The 24,311-nt window shown below is 37.2% G+C and overlaps 1 protein-coding gene and 1 long non-coding RNA gene across 2 annotated transcripts in view; one reads left to right on the forward strand and one right to left on the reverse strand.

The window, feature by feature from the left end:
• The first annotated feature begins 377 nt into the window (after positions 1–377).
• The window catches only part of LOC132104362 (exostosin-2), a 31,316-nt gene continuing 7,382 nt past the window's right edge, over positions 378–24,311 (forward strand). The window contains exons 1-11 of the mRNA XM_059509791.1: positions 378–585; positions 1,562–1,891; positions 2,013–2,236; positions 2,402–2,491; positions 6,051–6,167; positions 6,251–6,446; positions 8,198–8,337; positions 8,929–9,022; positions 15,217–15,348; positions 21,437–21,626; positions 23,733–23,899. Of these exons, the coding sequence (XP_059365774.1) occupies positions 1,577–1,891; positions 2,013–2,236; positions 2,402–2,491; positions 6,051–6,167; positions 6,251–6,446; positions 8,198–8,337; positions 8,929–9,022; positions 15,217–15,348; positions 21,437–21,626; positions 23,733–23,899 (1,665 nt within the window). The 5' untranslated portion in view covers positions 378–585; positions 1,562–1,576. The remainder of the gene's footprint in view (positions 586–1,561; positions 1,892–2,012; positions 2,237–2,401; positions 2,492–6,050; positions 6,168–6,250; positions 6,447–8,197; positions 8,338–8,928; positions 9,023–15,216; positions 15,349–21,436; positions 21,627–23,732; positions 23,900–24,311) is intronic.
• On the reverse strand, positions 10,572–12,026 carry LOC132104368 (uncharacterized). The gene is made up of 2 exons (XR_009423532.1): positions 11,932–12,026; positions 10,572–10,756 (listed from the first exon to the last, which is right to left on the reverse strand). It is a non-coding gene; the product is annotated as an uncharacterized LOC132104368 (long non-coding RNA).

Consider the following 24,311-nt stretch of genomic DNA (forward strand, 5'->3'; position numbering starts at 1 on the left):
GCCAGGTCAATCCGAATGAAATGATATAATATGAAATCCGGGCTTTGTTAAACCACGGTCGAGGAACAGGACCCAGAATACTGTTTCTTGCATAAAAGATAAAAACACCAGGCATAAAGAAAATATTGCTCTAATACTCAAACTAAAGCATAGTTTAAACGTTTGAAATTATTTACGCCATAAGATAAAATAGTGGCTGAAATAACGAACTGATATATGTTGCTTATTTGGCTGTGGCTAAAATAGCTAGATAGACACATACTACAGAACATAACACAAACTCACCCCAAAATGCTGTCTAGGTAGGCGGTTTACAAGGTTTGAAGACGCAGCCAATGCCTCACGTTCATTCTCCCTCTACAGCAGATGGCGCCACGCGACCCGAATAACAAGAAAAACGGATGAGACTAACGCATGAAGGAGAGACGATTTCAGATGGCTCTTTAGCAAAAGGAAGGTGTTGTGGGATAATTTACGAAATTTTATCAACAATTTATTTTCAGCTTTTGCACCATATTGGGGCAATAACTGAGATTATGGTTGAGGCGTGCTGAGATCTGAGGCAGATAATTGGACACCGTAAAGGTAAGTTAATGATTTTGTAGTTGCTAGCATACCTGCTGACGTTAGCTAGTGAGTTTTGGATTTATTTTACAACCCAAGACAGTACATATTTTGAGTAAAATGCTTGTTTAAAATGGCCTAATTTTATTAATAAATGTAAGTCATGAAGAAATTAGAGGGATTGGTTTAAATAAAGTAATTGGAATTTGAGGGGTTAATTGTATGAAAGATTAGCTGTATCAGTCGTGTAGTAAATTAATTGGAATTAACGTTAGATAAATCAATCATATAATAAATTATTTGTAATTAAACGTGCCAATAATAAAATTTATCCCTATTGAATACCTTTGTTAGAATTAGAACAATCAATAATATAATAAATGATTTGTAATTAGAGGAAACAATCATGTGTAATTCCAGTAAATGTATTACGTTAAATGATGAATCCGTCAATTTCCAAATATTTATCATGTCATAAAACAAATTCATTCAAACCTCACCCGTTATAATAATTTTGTAAATTAATTGAATTTAGATATATTAGTAATATAATAAATCCAAACGAGACTTAACAATCATGTAATAAATTAAATGTCATTATATGTATGAGTCATATAATAAATTAGAATTAGAACAGTTACTTATATAATAAAGTATGGATCAAATTATAAATTAATTGAAATTTGATAAGTCAAAAATAATTTGTTTTATTTATTTGGATCGATAATATAATAAATCAGCTTTCCAATGTAAAATCATATGATAACTGAAATGTCATTAGATGCATTAACGTAGCTATAAAAATTTGAATTGGAACAATCAGTCATATAATAAATAAATTGTATTTTAAAGAGTCAAAAGTATAGAAAATGAACTGATAAAGAAGATCTTGTACATCTATTATATGTTGTTGTTGTTTTTTTCTGTTCATCAAAACATTTGCTGATATTCTCTGACACGTGCAGATGTTCATCAGTGTTGTTTGTGTGTTCTGCAGTGGGTTTGGCTCATCATGTGTGCATCAGTGAAGTATGGTTCCCGGGGCCCTGCACTCATACCCCGTATGAAGACTAAACACCGGATCTACTACATCACCCTCTTCTCTGTGGTCTTACTGGGGCTGATTGCAACGGGGATGTTCCAGTTCTGGCCTCACTCCATTGAATCCTCTGCAGAATGGAGTCTGGACCGTCGTAGTGTGCATGATGCTCCATTGGTCAGGATACCTATGAGCAGCCCTATTCCTGAGAGGGGTGACCTGAGCTGTCGAATGCACACTTGCTTTGATGTGTATCGCTGTGGATATAATCCCAAGAATAAAATCAAGGTGATGCAAAGAGAGAAAGAATTGTGTTATTGATTTATGTTTATTAGGTTGGATGTCATAACAGGGCTATTTTGATCTGGTAATAGTTTGTGTGTGTGTGTGTGTGTGTGTTTGTACACAGGTGTATATCTATCCTCTTCAGCGATTTGTGGATGAGTTGGGGGTACCCATCAGCAGCACTGGCCTCTCTCGAGAATACAATGACCTGCTGAGTGCCATATCGGACAGTGATTTTTACACTGATGATATGACCAGAGCATGTCTGTTCATACCCTCCATTGATGTGTTGAATCAGAACTCACTGCGGGTTCGTGAAACTGCTCAAGCACTGGCCATGCTGCCTAGGTAGATATCTTTGAGTATTTATAAATTACCTTTGCCTACTTTGACTTTACTGGGTCCTCAATGTATTATTATAATTTTTCTTTTTTTTTACATTAGCACTTTCTCTTTTACAGTGTAACTTATGGCACTTTTCTGAGCTATATATTTTTATTTATGCATTTTTAGGTGGGACAAAGGTATGAACCACCTGCTGTTCAATATGCTTCCTGGAGGACCCCCTGATTACAATACAGCTCTGGATGTGCCCAGAGACAGGTGAGAGGTAGTAGAAATTAACAGGCACACAAAATTGATTATTATGTCAGGAAGTCTGAATGTTAAAATCATGTAAACTTCCTTTCAAACGTTTGGGGAATGTAAGATTTTAAAAATAGATACGTTAACCCAATCAAATGTGACACTGAAGACTTAAAAAAAAAAAAAAAAAAGACTCCTATTTAAAATAAATGCTGTTCTTTTGGAGCACAAATGTTTTCAGCATTGTTAATAGTAGGAAATGTTTATTGAACCCCATTTCAATTTTGAATAAATTCTTAAGGATCATGTGAAACTGAAGACTGGAATAATGGCTGCTGAAGATTCAGCTTTAACTTAACAATAAGGTTCATAAGTTAACATTAGTTAACCACTTTAGTTAACATGAAGTAAGTGTAAACAACACTTCGACAGCATTTATTAATCTTAGTTAATGTTAATTTAACACATTTACTAATGCATTAAATCAAAAGTTGTGCTTGTTGACATTAGTTAATGCGCTGTGAATTAGGGCTGGGCGATATATCTAACAATAGGATCATGCGCACCTAGTCAGTAAATCTGGTTCTGTGATTACCGCTAAATCGCCATCACCTGCTTTCAAATGGAGCGGCATTTAATAGACAGAGCCGTAGATCACTGACAAGCTACGCAATATCGCGTTCATTATCGAAGGCTATTCATCTTGGATAATGAATGCGATATTGCGTAGCTTGTCAGTGATCTACGGCTCTGTCTATTAAATGCCGCTCCATTTGAAAACAGGTGATTAACATTAACGAAGATTTATAAATATCGTTGTAAATGTATTGTTCATTGTTTGTTCATGTTAGTTAATACATTAACTAATGGAACCTTGTTGTAAAGTTTTACCTTATATATTAAAATAGGAAATAGTTGTAAGGTAATAATGGTAATAATGTTAATAATGTTAAATAATATTCACAATATTAAAGGTTTATTGTATGTTTGATCACATAAGAACCTTTCAAAAACATTAAGATAATCTTACCTATCCCCGAACTTTTGAATGGTAATGTAGATTTTGTCAGATCATCTCTATACCTTTCGTACTACACCTTTTATTTGCATATTGTGAGGACAGTATTCAGACCCCCATATTTTCTCATTCTGGAATCATTCTCTGGATCATTCTTGTATGGTGAAACCTAGGAAAGATTTGTTCTTTCACATTGTATGCATTTCAGTATTTATTATTTCATAAATTTTGTGTGAGTTTAGTCCTTTCAAAGTCACCTTAGTGACCTATAGCTGTAAATTTGCTCTGTATTTGCTTTTTAAGAAGTGAGTGGTGTTGATTTTGTACATTTTTAAAAAAAATTAAAATTCAGCCTTTTAAATAGGGCTGTATGAATTAATCGTATGTGCTTGTCATGCGCATCTTGTCAGTAAAGCCGTTTCTGTAATCAGTAGTAAATCTCCATCACGTGCTTTCAGATGGAGCAGCATTTACTACACAGAACTCTAGTTCACTGACAAGCAATGCAAAATCGCGTTCATAATCGCAGACCATAATAATCATGTGATAATGTGATTATGAAAGCTGTTTGCATAGCTTGTCAGTGAACTATGGCTCTGTGTATTAAATTAGTAGCCCTTTACTGCAGAACACAAGATCCAGGGGGAGTGGTTTGATACACATCTAGGCGGTCGGAGATGGGTGGGTTTAGGGATCAGGGGGTGGAGATGGGTAGGTTTAGGTATATGTAAGGTAGGAGGAGTTGGCTCTGGATCCAGCCACGCCCCCCTGGATCTTGTGTTCTGCAGTGAAGACCATATCTAGTAAATGCTGCTCAATCTGAAAGCATGTGAAAATACCAGATTTAATGTTTTTACTTCAAACATTGATTGAAATAAACCCTTCTGTGTGATGGCTTCTTACACAGAATAAGGCACACAACATGTTTCATAGTATTCATAGCAGTAAAAAAGGCTATGTCGAATAAAATTGCATTATTATATACTTCTTCATTATAATAAACATTTTAATAAGACAAACTCAGATAAATCATAGATTGTTGTAGTCGTGTGTTTATTAGTCATGTTGAATGAAAGCAGTTAAATCTTCGTTTTATTCAGCAACCGCTATAGGGATTTCCTGATTTCTTCTGCAGGATGTATTTAGCATTCAGATAGAGATTTACTTCTGATCACAGAACTCTGCTTCACTGAAAGATACGCATGACAATTGCAACTTCTGCTTAATTGGGATATATCGCCTTTGCGATCTGAATTTTGTTTAACCGTGCAGCTCTACTTGTAAACACTAAACATGAACACTCCCAACACCCAAATATGAAGCCAAAACTAAATATATTTACAGCTATGTTTGTATTTAATGTTGGTTTTATTGAATAATTTGCAACCATTCTTGTTCAGATTAATCTTAGTTAAGTTGTGTTCTTTGATTATGAATGGAAGACATACAGTGTTTTTATATAGTTAGAAAAAATATGCCCTCAAAGTAAAAAATAAAATAAAAATGAAATTGCCCTTGAAAACCATTTCCATAGGGCAAATTTTGTCACTGCACTGTTAATTTCCAATAGAGACTGGATGTAGTGTTTGCCACTTGAGGGCAGTGTGTCTCTATGTTTGACCTTGTGCAGAAGCAATAAATGCTCTCATATCCTCTCTTATATTTTTTAGTCTCAGGATACTTGTATTTATGTGAGTTTGCAATATGGCACTATTTTACATCTGTAGGTTAGCGTGATTAAATTGACACTTCATGGTTGTCCACAATGACATAAAACCACAGTACTGACAGACTGATGCCAGACTCCAAGAAATCCATGCTGCATTTAAGGATCTTCTTGGTGTTTCAACACCCTTGTATTGAGATAAACTGGAATGCTTGCAATATATAATTAAAATAAACATCCATCCTCAAAAATATATTCATATGTATCAGTGTCACAGAACTGTCCTATTTAGATTTCAACTTGAATTTTTCTTTTTGGTTAAATATCCTAAATGTTCCTTAGACCCAGAGATCAAAGATGCATTGAGAGCGATCATGAAAGAGAATAGCACACTTCCGCCAAGAGCAGGGAGACAAACAAAATCTCCTGGTATTTACTGCAACATGGTCCATGTTTCTCAGCCTATTACTTGGCCGATCATTTGCTTTGGGTGTAAAAGGTGAGTTTTATGTACTAGAAAGCCCTGAAACGATGAGCACTTATCTGGAGCTGTAGGGAATTTCCTGGGCTCATCCAGCTGTGCTCCATTTGGCGTACAGCCTCATCAGAACCAGCTGCCCATATGTGCATATGTGTGGGGTGAGATAAAAAGACATTGATGTTGCGTGGCCATATTTGCAGCTTTCCCTATACTCACTCCATTCCCTCAAACCAAGCACCGTTTGAAGTTTTATTGACTCGTAGAATGAGGACGCGAAGGCAACTCTGTTAAATGCTTCGGAGTGGCATGTTCACACATTTGTCATGTAAAACCATATAAAGGCCGTGTTTTATCTTCAGCGCCTTTTGCAGACATTCGCGGTGACAGAGTTGTCATCTTCATTGTTTCACAGAGCCCTGCTGGCTGGGGGAGGCTTCTCCACATGGACATACAGGCAGGGTTATGATGTCAGCATCCCCGTGTATAGCCCTTTATCTGCTGAGGTGGACCTTCCTGAGAGGCAACCAGGGTGAGATCCTGCTTATCGACATTGATTAACCAATTTATCTTTAATGACAAAAAATTGCATCACATAATATGTGTTTACTTCAGGCCCAGACGCTACTTCATTCTGTCATCTCAGACGGCCATCCATCGGGAATACCGTGTGGAACTGGAGAGGCTGAAGGAGGAGAATGGGGAGGCCCTACTCCTCCTAGATAAATGCAGCAATCTTTCTCAGGGTTTAGCCTCGGTCAGAAAGCGCTGCTGTAAAGGACAGGTCTATGACTACCCTCAAATCTTACAGGTTGGTTTCTCCACACATCCATTCTTATTAAGCACCATTGAATCCACATGAAATTCCACATAGTAAACATATTAAAACATATTTAAAAGGTCACCTATTAGAATCACTTAGCTCCTAAATTTATTTAAATTACCTAAATTAGTATGTAAAATGAATCTTTTTATTATTTATAAAAAAAATTTATTTTTTAATATATATTTTTTATTTTTTAATAATGTTTTTTAGGGCTGTCCAGTTTTTAATTAAATTAATTACATGATATAATCTATATCAGTGGTCCCCAACATTTTTCAACTCGCGGCCCACACAACCAAATACATATGTTTGCATGGCCCACTGCAAAAAAATATCTGACCCCACCATTGTTGGGTTAATAACTTAGTACTCAGAAGCTATATTGTTAACTGTCTGCATTGAATGAACTAGCAATGAACAGAAAATAACTCGGGCTGGCACAGTTCAGCAAAACGGGAACCAGATCCAGGCAGAGCTCGGCAGTCAGTGGCGCAAGCAGTCAGGAGGGAACATGTTGACAGCCATTTATGCATGTTTGAATTTGTTGTTCTGTAGCATATGCAGCAAAAATATCTAAGATAAATTGGTGGTTTATTCTTAAACCAATCAGTGAGCTCGAATAGTGGAAGCATAGTTATAGTTTAATATTTATTTGTTTGTTATTTAATTATATATATGAAATTATGACTTAAACATTTTTACATATGTTAACAATATTAATATTTCTTTTAATATTAATTGGCGGCCCACCTGCAATACCATTGCGGCCCACAGTTTGAAAACCACTGATCTATATATTATGTATATTTACATAATATCAAATTTTGAGTTATATAATTTCATTATTCTAGACTACATCATACAGTTGTTACCCTGCATTATGTTTGAACTAAACAACTGCATGCAATGTAAGATAACGTACAGATCTGGGCAGTGGCGGTTTGCGTTAAATGCATTTATCATTTTAACATGTTGTTTTTTTCCCATAATTAATCAGATAGAAATGTCAGCCCTAAAGAAAGGGAGAAAATATGACAGAATAACACAGCGTATATCGCAGTTTGCGTAAAGTAAAAAAAAATACTTTTTCAATACCGACCAGATACAATACTGATTTTGGCGGGAACTTACGTCTTAATTTTTTTTTTTTTTTCGCATTCTGGAACCAAACTCTTCATAAATCGTTTTTTTTTTTTTCAATTTTAATTGCTTACATTATTAACTATTGGACTAATTCGACTATTCAGGTTAAAATTTTTACCTTAGAAAAAACATTACATATTTGTGTCAATTAAGCCCATCCTTCCTTTGAGTGCTTGGCCTGAATGTTCCTATTGACTTTAAATGTTCTACCCATTCAGAAGCAATCTTTACCACCGCAACACATTTCTCCATTAGTGTAAGCAAAAGAAACAAATGCTGTTCCTGCCCACCATGCTCATCTCCCATCAAGCCCTGTCTAGACAGGAAGTATGCTTATCATCTGGGTTGGGTGCTGCAGCACATCTGGGAGACGTTCCACAGTGAGGAGGAGCAGAGGCCAAATCCCTGTGAGAGCCATCACCCCCTTTTCAACACAAAGCCCCTCTAGACTCTGATCCTAGAACCTCACATTGCAACCCCTTCATTCACACCACACACCTAGATCACACTGCTGTCTGTTACAGCATAACTCAAGATGTCTGAGAGTGTGTTGTTATTACAGATGACAAATGTGTCCCCTGTGTGTTCTGTAGGAGTCATCATTCTGTGTTGTTCTGCGAGGGGCCAGGCTCGGCCAAGCCACGCTTAGTGACGTGCTACAGGCTGGATGTGTCCCTGTCATCATGGCTGATTCTTACATTCTGCCTTTCTCTGAAGTGCTGGACTGGAAAAGGTAAAGGTCAAAAATCTGTTGTTGTCAGTCACCAGTGTTCATGAATAAAGATAATATGCTACCTGGCCTACTGATCACCTTATGAATATCTTATAAACAAAAATCGTATTGAACACTTTATTATAACTTCCGAAAGTCATGAGCTAACCCAGAAAATTAAGATTGAAGATTTGGATATAAAAATGACCTCATTAATCAAAATTATCACATACATATCTTTTTAAATTAAATCTTTTTTTATATTTGATAGAAATTTCATATGCTCATCAAGGCTGACAATTTATTTAAAACATACAGTAAAGACATTATAATTGCCGTAAAAAATATTACAATTGATCAACTTTTTCCCTTTTGAAATGAAATATTTTCTGTTTTAAGTGTAATTTTTTTTTGTACAGGCAAAGCTAAATTTTCAGCATCCATTACTCCTATCTTCACTGTTACTTGATTCTTCATAAATCATTTTATTTTTAATATGCTGATTTTGTGCTCAAGAAACATTTGTTACAATTATCAATGTTGCTGTATAAAATAGGTCATTTGAAAATCAAGTGAATTGAATAGGAGTCATTTGTGTGTGTGTACTTGCAGGGCATCTGTTGTCATTCCAGAAGAGAAGTTGCCAGAGATGTACACTATTTTGAAGAACATCCCTCACAGACAGGTGGAGGAGATGCAGAGACAGGTAAGAATGTGTTTGCACTTTTACATGGACAGCATCTGTCCATCATGATGGTCAATAGGTCATTTTCACTTCTTGGGTCAGCCCAAGGACTAAAAATTCAGTTAGTAAACTGTACCAAATACTGTCGAAACTGATGGAAACTGAGTTCTAAAGAGTTCCATTCAGACTAAATGTAAGCAGTCTTAGGTTTAATACAGGGTGATGGCAAGGTTAAAGAAGTCACAACCTCTCTTCTTCTCCACTAACATTCATTTTTCCTTTCAATGGAGTTCTAGCTCGGCCGTGAAAATAACCGTTAGACAGGTGGGTTAATGCCAAAAACAATATTCCTGCAAGTGTATACTTTTGATTCTCTAAAGATGAAATTTCTCCAGCCATAGTAAATCATGATGAAAGCTAATTTTAAGTATTGGTGATGTCTCTTTATCCAAACAAATCGTTAACCGCACTCTTTTGCTTTAATTTTTTCCCTTCAGCTTTTTCAGCTGTATACTTTTGTTAAAGCTGCTAAACCACATGGAATGCATGTAAAGAGATCTTTTGATTTCACTATGTAATAATTATGGTCAATATAATGCCATGTAGAGTACTATACGATAGCCATAAGTAATAATAATTTCATTCTGCTTCCATTGGCATTGGCTTCTTGAACAGTCTCAAGTTCTTCAGCTCGATGTTGAATATTTTTGTGTGAGGAGATTGTTGTAGTTTAGTTCCACAGGTTTCTGGGTTGTGTTAAGATGTAGTGTGCAAAAACACACCGTGTGCTGGAATATTGACATGGCATGAAGCCAGTGAGATATCAGCCCACACTTGAACACATCTTGACCCACTCCTTTCTTACTAGCCTATACCACCTCCAGACAGCAGAGCGATTGTATGGCTGCTATTGATATTGATAATTGATTCTTGATATGTATACCTTACTTCAATTTTACAAAAATCCCTACTACTTTTTTCTTGATCTTGCCAGAAGACACCCCTCTTAAACTTTTAGTGTAGGACTGCATATAATGCAGATGCTGCAAATAATAGGAAGCAGAAGTATTACAGACCGTTGTGAGTAATAGGTGAAGTGGATTTTCTCTGCATTTTAACCAATGGAGGCAGCAGCCAACTACTGTACTTCATGGTGTGATTGCCAAGTCTTTCAGCCTAAGAAAGTAGCTGTTTCTAACATTTCATCAAATCGTCTCTTGTCCTTTTGCTGAATTGATTTGCTTGTGCCCTCTCTACGGATTGAAGAGTGCTAGCAATGCATGGATCAACTGCATGGATGTTGCTGATGAATTGGTTTGAATCTTTAACTCATGACAGTGCTCAGTACTTTTTGCCTAGTTTTCATTTAGTATTGTCAGCACATAGATTGATGTTATTTGTTATATTAGCAGTTATTTAGGATAAATATACTGAAAAATTTACAGTGGGACAAGTACAGTCAGATTCTCATATCAAACGACTCTAACTTGCACGTCAACCACTGTAACCCAACCGATTCTTCATAACTCTGTTCTTTTTAGTGAATCAAAACAATGATGCACAAGCTGTGTTTTCTATGGAAGTTCTAAGCGGCCATGCATTATAATTTTTTTCTTTCTTGTTTTCTCGTTATAACGACTTAATTTTCTCGTTATCTCGACATAACGAAAGTCGTTTTCTCGTTATAATGACTTAGTTTTCTCTAAGAAGTTACAAAACTGCGGCAGCAGGTGGCACTATAGACTAGGGCTGTCACTTTTAGTTCGAAAATCGATTGCACAATCGATCGGACCAACCAAAAAAAAGTTTCGAAAATGAAAATAGGGAATCGATTTTAACCAGATATGTACACTATTAATTTTAAAATAATGAAACAATTAAAAAATATAGATGTAAAATAACTCAAACAAGCAGAAAAAGAAAATAAAGAATTCCAAAAGTGCAGTATGCTTTGCGAAAGCTAGACAGAAAATACCAGCAATTTTACGCGCCTATAAGACCCAGTGACGTCGAAAGCCACCTCTTATGCTGTGTTCAGACCAAACGCGAATAGAGCATCTGGCGCGAATGATTTCAATGTTAAGTCAATGTAAAGACGCGTTTACGCGCGTCTGGAGGTCTCGCGGCGTGGTAGACGCGAATTCACCTCATTCGCGCATCTAGTTACAGGAGATTCTGAGTTATGAAAAGGACCATTGCAAGCTGACAGCGACCGGCTTTTGTGATGGAAAATTGGCAGTAATACCCCCATCTTGCGCAGCTGTACCTGAGTGTCCCTGGGACATCAGTGCGGTAGGAGCGCGTCTTCTCAACAGCTGGACATATAGTGAATAAAAAAACACTCTCCTCTGGACCCCGAAAATGTTGATCGACTTGTTTTCCTGTCCAATAAATTTGTAATGGCCCTAGCCTTTTTGCGCATTTCATTATACCTGCCTAGTGCCGCCTAGCCTAAGTGTCGGTTACGTTCAATAAAAAAACACACATGGCCTGTTCTCAAGTCCATTTAAAGTTTCATTTTTTTTAACAGTTGTTTGAAATGGATTGAATCATTTTTTTAAATAATCTTGGAGATTTTTGAATTGTCTAAATCATAAATGCAGCTGGGTTGAAGCCTGCAGTGATGTTTTTCTTTTGTTATGGCAGCCGTCCCCTCTGCATATATATTTTTTCGAGAATGTTGCACTCCTGTTGCTGTTTGTTATTCTGCACGAAACTTTATGCCAATAAATAAGACATATTGCTGAATTGTTTCCAGCTCTCTCTTTACGTTCGTCCGTTATTTGACGTTGAAAAAGGAAACGTCTTTTTTTTTTTTTTAGACATGGAAAATCGATTCAATGAACACTTATGTCTTAGAAATCGAAATTTTTTTTCACAAAAGTGACGGCCCTACTATAGACCTGCATATAACTGATGGGGTGTTGTACACTGTCCACTTTACTGTATGCGGACCTTCCTCGTGATCGCTATAATTTGTGCAGTCTTGTTCATTACTGACATTTAATTAATTCATAAATTTTAATTGAATCAATATGGTTATTTAGTGTATTAAGTTCTTGCTTAGATGCATGAGTTTCACCAACGTGTTCTGTGTCATAAAATAACTGCTTATCAAAACCAAGGTTGACGTCACTGTATTCTGTTTGCACCTCTATCTTTATTTGTGCTTCTTTGAGGCACATGATTAGGGAGTTAATAAGTGGAGATGTTCTGTTTATCTACAGTAGGACGGGATTTAACGATGTAGGCTATTTGTGATGTGCTTCTTTTCCTTATTATTAATCTTTATTGTTAACCATATTGATGAGAAATGGGATGTATATGTAACGTGCATAGGATAATTTAATTCAGTTTTGTTCTATAATATTGTGATCGTTTTTTCTGCACACACACACACTACACGTACAACGCTCTTTTCAAACAGAAGCTTGTAACGCACATGATATCTGCCACAGCATATAATGACTACTAAAAATTACAAATTATATATAATTTTATTTCAAATAAAGGGAAAATTAAAAGTGAGTTTAATCCAAGCAGCTCTAAAAGATCTTAGAATAGCCCTTCTGAAGTGTTCGTGGTGTTGCCATTTAAACATGTTAATTACAAAAACAAAATGTTTGGTGTATACAGTATTGTAGACGTTATTACCTAGGCGAAGCAAAGTTTGCTGAAATATAGGCTACAGTAAGAGCGCCTGCATGGTTTTCCATCAGATGCCTGTCAAAGTTGAGTTTGTTAAAATAGCAACAGTAAAAACTGTCATGTCGTTATGAGAGAACGACTTTCGTTATGTCGAGATAACGGGAAAATTAAGTCGTTATAACGAGAAAACAACAAGGAAAAAAATTATATTGCATGGCCGCTTAGAACTTCCGTAGTTTTCCAACAGTTTCCAGAACTAATCAATTTTGTGAGCTCTTTCTTTTTGGTTAGTCCAACCATACAGTGCAGTCTGTGCCAAGTCCAACCTATTCCTAAACAAATGATTCAGATAAGGTGATTTTATTTTTATAGCATTTATTATTGAAGTTATCTCATCATTTAGCAAATAATTGCATTGCATGTTTTAAAATATTTCTTACAAAAAAGTACTTAAACCAGAATCATTAAGATTTGGAACCAGTCATTTAATTCTTTATGATTCCCATCTACAGTTATTATTGCAACAGTGTCCTGTAAGATAAAGGAATGATTATTGTATGTTCAAGAGATGAACAATCTTTAATATGTCAAAAGAGCAGCCAACATCCAAACGGGGCGGGTTCAGCTCTTGGTGGGTGCGGTTTTCTCTCTGCCTTCTCCTGGTAGGAAAAGAAACTTTCATCACAAGCTGATTTATGGGCGGCTGTGCTCCCCTTGGGATCAGAAATTCTTTTTGAATCCTCTTCCCCTCTCCATATAAAGAAAAGCTGTTTTTTTTTGTGTAGTTGTATTTCTTTAAGGTTTAAGGGCCAGGCCCTCGGGGGGGGGGGGGGGGGGGGGCTGCGCTCTTCTAATGTGCTGAACTGAGTTCATTGGGTTGAGAGTAACTGAAATGGTCAGAGGATCCGCTTTTTAATGTGTTGCACAAACCTCTATTTCATCAAATGACACAATTTTTTTTTTAATTATTGTTTTTAAAAGAAAGACCATAAGCACTCTCTGATGATGTTCAATAACTGCCTCAGGAAAATGTTGTAACGGCATTATTCATGTTTTTTATATTCACCCTGGTCTCATTTGACTCTTTGTGGTTAGACCTAATCTGAGTGACACTGTTTGCAGTCAGGCCAGGTAATGAGGCTGCCTCTAGCATGCACTTGGTTGACCATGTTAAAGAGATCAGGGTCAAACAGGACCAGGAAGGGTGGAGCTGGGTCACTGCGGCATGGCGCCTCCTAGCAGGAGATAGCACTGTTTTATGGGTAATTAACTCTAATGTGCTCATCGCCCCTCACTGCTGGAGCTTTGGGTTTGTTAATGGATCTGCTTTGGAGGGAAAAGAGTGTGTGTTCTTGTATTGACAGATTATGTATAGATTGTTGACATTCTTGTTTGGTGAATAATGAAAGGTTGTTTTCAGTATTGGTGATTTGTGAAAATGTTTTGCTCACTTTTTTAAAAACCCTCATGGATTAATTGTTAAAGCTTAAAGATAAGTTGAATATAGGTCAGCTATCAACATTTTGGTAGTAACTATTAAAGGTATAGGCTTTTTTTCTCTAATGGTATTATGAAAATTATTTCTCATTGGCTACATTTACATGCACCCAAATAATCCATTTGTAATCGGATTGATGGCTCAATCGGATTGAAAAACGTTCATATAAACACCTTAATCAATCCGATTAAGCTTGATCTGAATGAAATTTTGACCAGATTGAAGGGGGTGGTTTATTCCCCTTCCAATGTGAGTGAGTGCATAGAAAACACTAGATCGGATTGAACCACGAAACTGAAAGAACTGCGCATTAGGGATGGGCGTTTTCCGCAAATATCACATTCGAATATTTGAGCTCGAAAAAAACGAATATTCGAATATTCGTTTATTTAAATTAAGTTTAATGTAAAGCTGAATTTTTTGCGGCTGTTACTCCAGTCTTCAGTGTCCTTGTGATACTTCAGAAATCATTCCAGTATGCTTATTTGATGCTTAAGAAACATTTCATATTATTATCAATGTTGAAAACAGCATTCTTTTTTTGAATAGAAAGTTCAAAAGAACATAATTTCCGTGAATTATTTTTGTCCGTGTGGAATTAGTTACTCTCTTATTCTTTAAGTTTGATCGAATTAATTAATCCATGCTTAAAAAAAAAAAAAGTATTGTTTTTATTTAAAAAAAAATAACAAAAATTGTACATGGCAAAAGTGTTATTACATTGCAGCTTTAAGACCTGACCTCTGCCCTTAAACTTTAGCTGCAGTTTCAGTGCCACTCGAGTGGAAAAGTTAAAAGACTGATAGTCTGAAGGGCTCATAACCGTCTGGAATAGGGCCTGCAGTCATGTCACCAGTCTTTAATGGGCTGTTTTGCCTTTGAAAGTGTGTTGGGGTCATAAAGGCACGAGCAGGATGGTGAGAGTTGAGTGATGTGAGAGGCCTTATCTTTTGCCTTTGGTTTGTGTTTTTAACATACTTTGTGTGATTTATACATTTCTGTTTATCAGTCTGTGCTTTTCTGCTTTTTTCACAAATATTTGAAAGTCATGCCATTTATTGTTCCCTAGGCCCGCTGGTTCTGGGAAGCCTACTTCAGCTCCGTGAAGGCTATTGGCATGACAACTCTCCAAATCATTAACGACCGCATCTACCCCTATGCAGCTCGTACCTACGAAGAGTGGAACAATCCTTCTGTAGTTGTAAGTAACTTTTTTTGGTCTTTTTTTATTTTTATATACATACAATGAATTTCACAGTTTAAATGTAGTTTCTTCAAACTGCCCACGTGTTATTTATGGCTGTAATTATAATCTACATTTTCTCAGATTGGATGTTGAATGCAACAAATTTACAGTTATTATTTATTTTTTGCAATCTATGACAATTCCTACCATGTCTGATACATATTTTTCAACTTTCTTTGGTGACTTTTTTGGAATACAGTGTATGGACGATTTAAATAGAGAGCGTAAGCTTTTACCATTAAATGAGCGAGCTTTTACATCATATGTTATTTCACATTGTTTCACTCAGCAGTGGCAGCAGACAGCTTTGTAAAGACAACATTGCACATTGGTATGAGCTTCAGAATACTCCATCATCACATGAAGGACACTCGTCTGTCTCTATGTCTGTCCGTCTGTCAGTCAGGCCAGTTTTGAGCACAGATCCCAACTCTTACATTGCAGTGTGCCGAAAACTAAATCCAACTTTGTTTTTCCTTCACCTCACCTCTCTGATTTTGTACACAGTCAGAGCTTAGACAAGAAATGGCAGGAGCATGGAGTTCATTGGGGTTTTGTTCATTGTTGTTGTTGTTGTTTTCCAGTTCTCAGCATCACGCTACCATTCAGATCAAATGGAGGGATCCAGAACCCCAAGAGGCTAATACTCTCTTTTTGACTGCTAACATTAAGGAAAATATTACGTAATTTCTGAATGTTCAGTAAAAACACGCTGAGCAGAATTGGAGCTGTACGTAAATCGAGTGCATTTCTTCTTCTGCTTCCCTATGTCCACCGGGACATAATTGAAAGCACATTTCTCCGGCTCTGCCTTAGGAGACATCATTAGGACAGGCAGCTTTTTGTGCTTGACTTCTGAGCGAATTCACATTCATCCTCTGCTTACCAAACGAATGCTTTATGTTCCATCATACATTTATTATCTGTGAAGAATTCTTTACATCACTCGGTTTTGGGATGCCTGGTCAGATTTTTTAATGCTGAAATAACTTGAAAGGTTAATAGAGCTGAAGAAAATAAGCTACTACTTCAGATGTGTAATTTGTAAACGTGTATGCACCTTGTGTATTCAAGTGATGTATACTAGGGTTGCCGCGGTGAGGAATGACGGAAATTTCCCACCGGTTAATCGACGTGTGACGACACAGGTAATACCGGTATCACCGTGGGGTGGGGGGGGGGGGGGTCCTCTCTTCCTCGTTTTTAAATAGCTTATAAATGCGTGCGCGTTAAACATTCACTTTCGAATTAGTGGCATTTGGCAATCCGGTGTCAATTGCTTGAATGGACAAAAAAAAAAAACTTAATGTGATATACGAATAAAAATACCAACATGTATAAGCTGAAAAAAAATATCTGAAATCGGCAAACTGTGGACCCAAACAAATAAGAACCATAGAACGTCCTACTGCTTAGTAAATATTAGAATGTTTTTTAAACGAATAAGAAATTAAAATCCGCCTAAATTAAATTACACAAAGTTTAAATATGATAAAACCATATAAATAAGAAACAAATATAAAATAAAAACTTAAGCTTACTAAATAAAAACACTATAAATTGGCATTTATTAACAGCGCTTCCTGAGTTTTTTTGTTTTGTTTTTTGTTTTGGGCTGCGGCTCGACGTCGGGTTCCTCATTTTGTTCTCCCTCTTCTCTCAAGGGGTTCCTACCGAGGATGACCATTTCTTTGTCTCTTCAACATTCGGGTCGTAGTCACCCCGGTAGCGAGGGTCCAGGAATATTGTCTTGCTCATAAGCTGCTGGCTTGCTTCTGGCAGAGCTTCATATTTCTCGTCTAAAAGCGGTCACAAACCGGATGAGAAGCATTGGGCCGTGTCTAGTACATCTCGAGGTCGTGCACACCAGATGCGTAAATTCTATATGCACGAGCTCAATTTCCAACTAATTTAATATAAAACTATGCAGATGGCGTGGCAGGAATTTAAACGGCATCCTGAGTCATAGCTGGGCAGCGTGGACAGATGCCGAATGTCGCCGCTGGTGTGCATACACTCGTAGAAAACAATGTTTGAATTTTAAAGACGTGGTGCTGCACTTCTCGTCCGGTGTGCAACCCCCTTAAAATAGATATGATGCCGGCTTTCAGGTTGGCTGTCAGTTGTCCGTCTTCATCCAATGTGGCCAATGTGTCATCTTTAATGAGACGCAGCATAGGGAGAAGAGATGACGCAGTTATGCTGATCTGTGACGTGACTCTCTTGGCACGAAGCATTGTAGCTGCATTCAGTTTTTAATTATAGTGTATGCTTTCTGTTAAACTAAATTATATATAATTATTATTTTTATTATACTTCATTCAAATAAATATTTTAAGAAAAAACAAATAGATTAAAAAAAAATCAAAACGATGGTGGAGATGGTGTCACGGTGGGAAAGTGATGTAACCAGTGTTGCGGCTTAAAACCGGTTACACAGTCAACACCGTCTATCGTGGCAAGACTAATGTATAGATTTCTAATCCAATTTCTCTCTGGCATCAGAAAGAAGGCGGCAGGCACTGTTCATCTGTTTGAAGGACAAACTAAAGCAACGTGACCAGTGCCTGTTCCCAACAGTTGAAATCTGCAGGAAGCCGCTGCCACTTAGAATGCAGCTCTTATTTTAGCCCAGTCTCTGTGATGTTAGCAATCGCTGCCCATCACCTTCAATGAGAATCTGGAGGTAAATGTTCTGCACACTGAGTCTTTGCAATTGAACAGGCGTCCATGCTTTCATCTGGGTTCCATTTTCGACTAATCCCAAAGCTGTACTAGTGTGATCCCAGCTGCAAGACTTGCCAAGCCCCCTCGGCCCACATGAAACGGCCTGCAATCCCTCACAATCACTCGAGCCGCCTATAACCTCTTCTTTTCACATGTGACAAAAGAATACTGGTGCCCAGTAACAAGCTCTTCCTGAGTAATTGTTTCTAACTCGCACACTTTCACATCCGGGATAATAATAACGGCCTTGTTTTTAGGTGGTGAAGTTTGTCTCCGCATAATGAATTTCAAAGTATAGATGAAGAGATTTAAATGGGACTTCTTGGCACCATATTTCAGACCTTGGAGAGTCTGGTTGGATTTGGTTTGTGCAAATCTGCCTTCAAAGAAACAAGCCAAATGTTGAGAACCTGGTCATTTGTGGCTTGTTCTAAATAGCAGGTGAACACTGACTAACCTTAAGCAAAAATATTCTGGCGTTGACTGTCGGAATAAAAAATTTGTCTTGTTGTCCTGCCTATTTACTTGAACAAATCACAAAGGCTCGACATGCACCGAACCGCACTGAAGCCTACCCAAAATTAGATCAGAGCATTCAGACTGAGCTTATACACCCCACACCCCAGTGTTCTTCTTGATTCATCTTACTTCTTACATGTCACAAGTGGTACATTAATTAATTTCCCCTCTGCTTTTGGTTTCCGTGTCAGGCACCTCAAAGAAATTTCCATTGGCATATAAAGTTTTTTATTAGCAGGATGGTTGACTGATGTTGTACGAAGGATGGCTGTGTCCATGTTGACAGACCGTGGTGAACTCTGCGAGAGAGCTGATTAACCACTGCGCTCTGTTTGCGGACACCTTCAGCAGCTGCTGGATAGGAGGGTGTAATGAGCCCACAGCCTTGCTGTAGGCTATCAGCGCCATAGCATCTCTGCTTGCGGCTCTCATTTCGTGAGGCCTTTTTAGTTTTTTTTAGCAAACACACACCTTGATTAAAGGAAGTGTTATCAGTACGGTTATGAGGAAAATTTAAATGAAGGTGAGAATTTTATGTAGACAAAGTGAAAGATTTGATGTTTTCTTTCTTTTTTTCATAGAAATGAAAATGTCATTGGCTTTGGCTACAGAGTTTAGGATCTGTACAACAGATGTAAATAATCTTTCACACTCAATCTCTTCAGACAAGGTCCTTATTTGTCATTCAGCATTGGTGAGTTTTTTTTGAAAGCTTGAATTAGTCTTTAAATAAGTCTTAAACTTAAAATTGAAGCACTCTTTTTCATTTGAAATGCACCAAGCTGTTTGCTATTTGTTGCTTCGCTTTGTATCTCTTCTCTACTGACAAAATAGAAGAGACCATGAACGGTAAAGAATGTCTGTGTACTCCGTCTGCGTTCAGTCTTCATCCTTCAGGCCAATAAACAGCAGTCTTCATGACCGCATCAGAGGCCCTTTAAGCACTCGCAGTATTTACTTTACAGCGTCACTTGATCTGGGCTCCAGTCTGTGCATCTTTGGGAGTTTACAGGCTGTTTTAAAGCGGGCCAGGAAGATGAGCCAAGCCCCACACTGGCAGGAGACAGCCACTGACGCCGATAGTGTCCCAGCACCCCTGCTTCACCCCGGTCCTGCCAGGACTCATCTGCACCCCTGCTGCATCAGAGTTCATTGGAGTGCAATCATAAAATTGCACTCTCGACAAAACAGCTTGGGATAAATAGCAACAAAAGAGATCCAAATTATATCGGAATAGTGCTAATTAATAGGTGTATCACTTTACATTAAAACTTGAGCTTGCTTTGATGCTGGTCTAATGGATTAACAGGCACAGTAAGCTGGTTTTATAAGTACCAGAACTGTGGAGGGATCATTCAGAATAATGTTGAAATTATATAAAATACAAATATGAGCCAATATACAGTTTATATACCCAAGAGAAAGAGTTTTGATCTAATATTTAACTATTTTGCAGTTCCAAGCTTGAGTATGTCCAGAAATAATTCTGAATATTATGAAGTGAAGATAGGATGGGTCTGAGAAATATTGTGTAATAGAGATCTCTGTTTTTGGGCTGTGTGGATTGAGATCTTCAGTAATAGACAGAAAACTGATGTTGATGGTCTCTTGATGAGATTAAACATACTGAGTTGGTGTTGATTAGACCTAATGGTCATAACAATTACTGTTCTATAAATTCTTGACACTGGAATTCAAGTTCTCAGTTTCTATACTTATTTTGTAGTAATGGAAATATTAAGAGCTGTTGTTGTTTTGACCAAGCTTCAGTGAATACCATATGTTTGCATTTTATTTCAAGAAGAACACCAGGAAGTTTAACATTCTAATCAAATTCAGATACAGAACAGTTAACAGGAAAAGGATGGACGGATGCCATGTAATGACAAAGAGCCTGAAGCAAGGAAGTATTTCATTTAGCTCTTAATATCTGACCACAGTGTATTAGGTCTTCATGTTGTCATCTTCTGATCTCTGCCAGATTTCACTAAGGTCAGCTAAGGAAAACATTCTTTCTTAATCCATTCGCTTTTTGAAATTTAGACTACTGCAAGGAATGTAGCACCTCTACACAAAACATTCAGCAGATTATACTGTGATGGAAGTTTTACAGGACTGTCATGATAGAGATGCTTTATTGGGTAGCTTATTGGGTAAGTTCAGCTGATAGCAGTTCTCTAGGTTATAGAGAGTGAGATCTTGGCTTCTGACTTATTGACCTAAAACCTCTCCTTCAGACAAAAAAATAAAATTATATATATAATTTTTTGAGGTCTGAAGGAGAAGTTTTAGGTGAATGTTTAACAATCAACAAAGTTTAGAGCAGAGTTAAGAAACAGCTGCCATGACCTTTCACTGCGCTAAACATTCACCTAAAACTTCTCCTTCAGACCTCAAAAAATTATATATATAATTTTATTTTTATTTTTTGAGGTCTGAAGGAGAAGTTTTAGGTGAATGTTTAGCGCAGTGAAAGGTCATGGGAGCTGTTTCTTAACTCTGCTCTAAACTTTGTTGGTTGTGTGCTTGACATTCCATGCCACTTTTAATCACAAACCCTCCACTGCTGGTTATTCACATTCTCCGTAATCTTTCAATTTTATAGTCCATGCGTGTTTCCAAATAAAGCCATGTTTTGGCCTAGGTTGCTGATTGTCTTTACTGCACTTCAAGTCATTAAATAGGTCATGGAAAGTACTTGCATTTGTTGTAAAGATAAGAAAACCGGTACACTGAGTTTGAGTTTCCCACTGATTCATATATTTATTTTTTTATTTTATTTTATTTTTCTCAACAGAAATGGTCAAGTGTGAACAGTCCACTTTTCCTTCCTCTCATACCACCACGTTCACCTGGGTTCACGGCTGTGGTCTTGACCTATGATCGAATCGAAAGTCTCTTTAGGGTCATCACTGAGATCTCCAAGGTGCCCAGCTTGGCCAAACTACTGGTGGTGTGGAACAACCAGAACAAGAGCCCCCCTGAAGGTTAGTGTCACATTGTTGTAGGGTTGCATTGTATATTTGTACCATATGTAATTTTAAATGCTGTATCTTGGCGTTTTTGCCATACTTGTTCAGGATAAAAAATTTATAAAAATAATAAAAAAATCTACACTGTTGTTCTGACAGCTTCAGTTATTCTGGAATGAACATGTGACACTCGTATGAAATGCAGTTGGAGAATTGAAAGCATGATGTGCTTTGGGCTGTGGCCAAACCTCTCTGGTTTATCTTCAGATACAGAGTGTTTGGTAGCACTGTCCCTGACATGTAGATGAACATAAGGAGATGGCAGAAATGTTGCTTTTCTCATTGACTGACAATGAGCTGTTGATATCTATGGGTCCTATTACGCCTGACTAGACGAATTAAGTGTATTTGGTAACACTTTAGTATAGGGTCCAATTCACACTTATAACTAGCTGCTTATTAGCATGTCTATTATTAACATATTGGCTGTTTATTAGTGCTTATAAAGTACATACAATGCATGACATCCATAATCCTACCCAATTCCCTAAACTTAACAACTACCTTATAAACTATAAGTAAGCATCAATTAAGGAGTTAATTGAGGCAAAAGTTTTAGTTAATGGTTAGTGTGAATTGGACCCTAAAATAAAGTGTGACCGTGTATTTTAATTCATTGGGATATATGGCCTGTTTTAACCAGACGTCCACCCTTAAACTTTATTGTCAAACCAAAAGTATAGTTTCCATAACGGTCTCCCTTTCCTATGGCTGTGGTCAAATTTATGGCCCATTAGACCTGTCAAAATAAGCTGATATTAGTAGTAATTTATTGTGGCTCTGCCTCTAATGATACTAGACGATTAGGTATTCGTCTGTTTATGAAGTCTCTTGGAAATTTGGTAAGAGGAATAGGGCATTAAATATATCCTCTCCATAGATTTGTGTAATGCCATTATGAAGGGAAATACTTTGAAGTAGACATTTGATTCGCTGTTGCCTTTGATTAGAGGCATCAGTGAAGCCAGACTCAAGCTTTGTGACCCATTAGAATTAATAAGGTCTGTTCACGGGTCAACCAGGGGCTCAGGCCCTGATGAGGATGGATTTCCTCCATACCCTTTTCCATTGCTGGTAATGTTTGTTTATTTCAAACAGCTTTAGCTGCCCAAGACTTGACTGTTTGTCATTTTAATGAGGCGCTGGCGACTTCTGACAATAGGACTGCATTTAGGGAATTTATCAATGGGCTTAATACTTGGATGGAAGGAGAGCTATTATATGGTGGTGTCACAGGGGATATAATTTGGTAAAGCTCTTTTAAAAATGATCGTACATAAAGTACAGCCCAAGTGAAAAATCAGTACAGGGCAAGGAAGTGATTACAGGCCATTAAAATCTTTCATGAAATGTTATTTGACGCTTGTTCTTATGGCGCAGATTTATTATGTGTTAATGTCTAAGCTTGTGCATTGTGCATTGTGCAGCTCTGGATTTACCAGTTAGTTTTAGTTGTTAAAATGTTGCTTGTCTTGGTAGTCCATCTTGTCTGTGTTTGTTACTTGTCTGTGTCTTTGTTGAATCCTCTGTGCCAGGCTTGGATGTGGTGACAGTATCCGTTTACTCGCATGTGAAAATCTGGCCCTTCTTTCATCCTTTGTCTGAGGCCAGGGAGGTTTTCCGGCAGTTAGGAAATATTTTTTCTGTTCTTTTTTTTTTTTTTTTCTTTCATAGTTTGTTGTGTGATCTTGTGGAAGTATACTATAGGCTGAATTGCATTGACCTAACGGAGATGAGCTCATTCCAGATCTCTTTAAGATTTCCAGGGTCTATACCCCGACTTCAGTAGAATTTCTCTAGTCAGTTTTATTAGGTGACACTGTGTGTGCCATCTGTCTTCTGCGTGCTCTGAACTCCTCCCAAGCTCTTACACAACTGAAAATAAAGAGCGTTGTTTCTTCTGCCCTGAGAAGAATGTAAAAGTGTGGTCAGATTCATATGCGTTTAGATTTATCCAACCACATTATCTTTTCCATAGTTGCTGCCATCTCTCATAGTTTTTCATCTTGAATCTGACAGTGTATTGTTATTAGCTCACTGTTTTCTTTCTCTCTGTAACAGAGTCACTTTGGCCCAAAGTCACAGTACCTCTTAAAGTGGTCCGTACCAAAGAAAACAAGCTCAGCAATCGCTTCTTCCCATTTGATGAGATCGAAACAGAAGCTGTCCTGGCCATTGATGATGACATCATCATGTTGACCTCAGATGAGCTGCAGTTTGGATATGAGGTAGTAAAAGCTATTTGTGTACTAATACTTGCTACAAAAAATATGTACTACAACAAAGGAGGTTTACTATACAGGTGCATCTCAAAAAAAAATTATATCATGGAAAAGTTCTTTATTTTTTGTAATTTAGTTGGAAAAAATACAACTTTTTTATACTATAGATTCATTGCACACAAATTGAAATATTTCAAGAGTTTTTTGTTTTAATTCTGATGGTTATGACTTACAGCTTAGGAAAATTAAAAATTCAGTATCTCAAAAAATATTTTTTAGAATATCAAAAAAAGATTTACAAAACAGAAATGTTCAAGATCTCCAAAGCAGGTTTAATTATGCACTCAATACATGGTTGGAGCTCCTTTTGAACGAATTACTGCTTCAATGCAGTGTGGCATAGATGCGATCAGCCTGT

Source organism: Carassius carassius, chromosome 2, assembly GCF_963082965.1.
Source record: "Carassius carassius chromosome 2, fCarCar2.1, whole genome shotgun sequence".
NCBI lineage: Eukaryota > Metazoa > Chordata > Actinopteri > Cypriniformes > Cyprinidae > Carassius > Carassius carassius.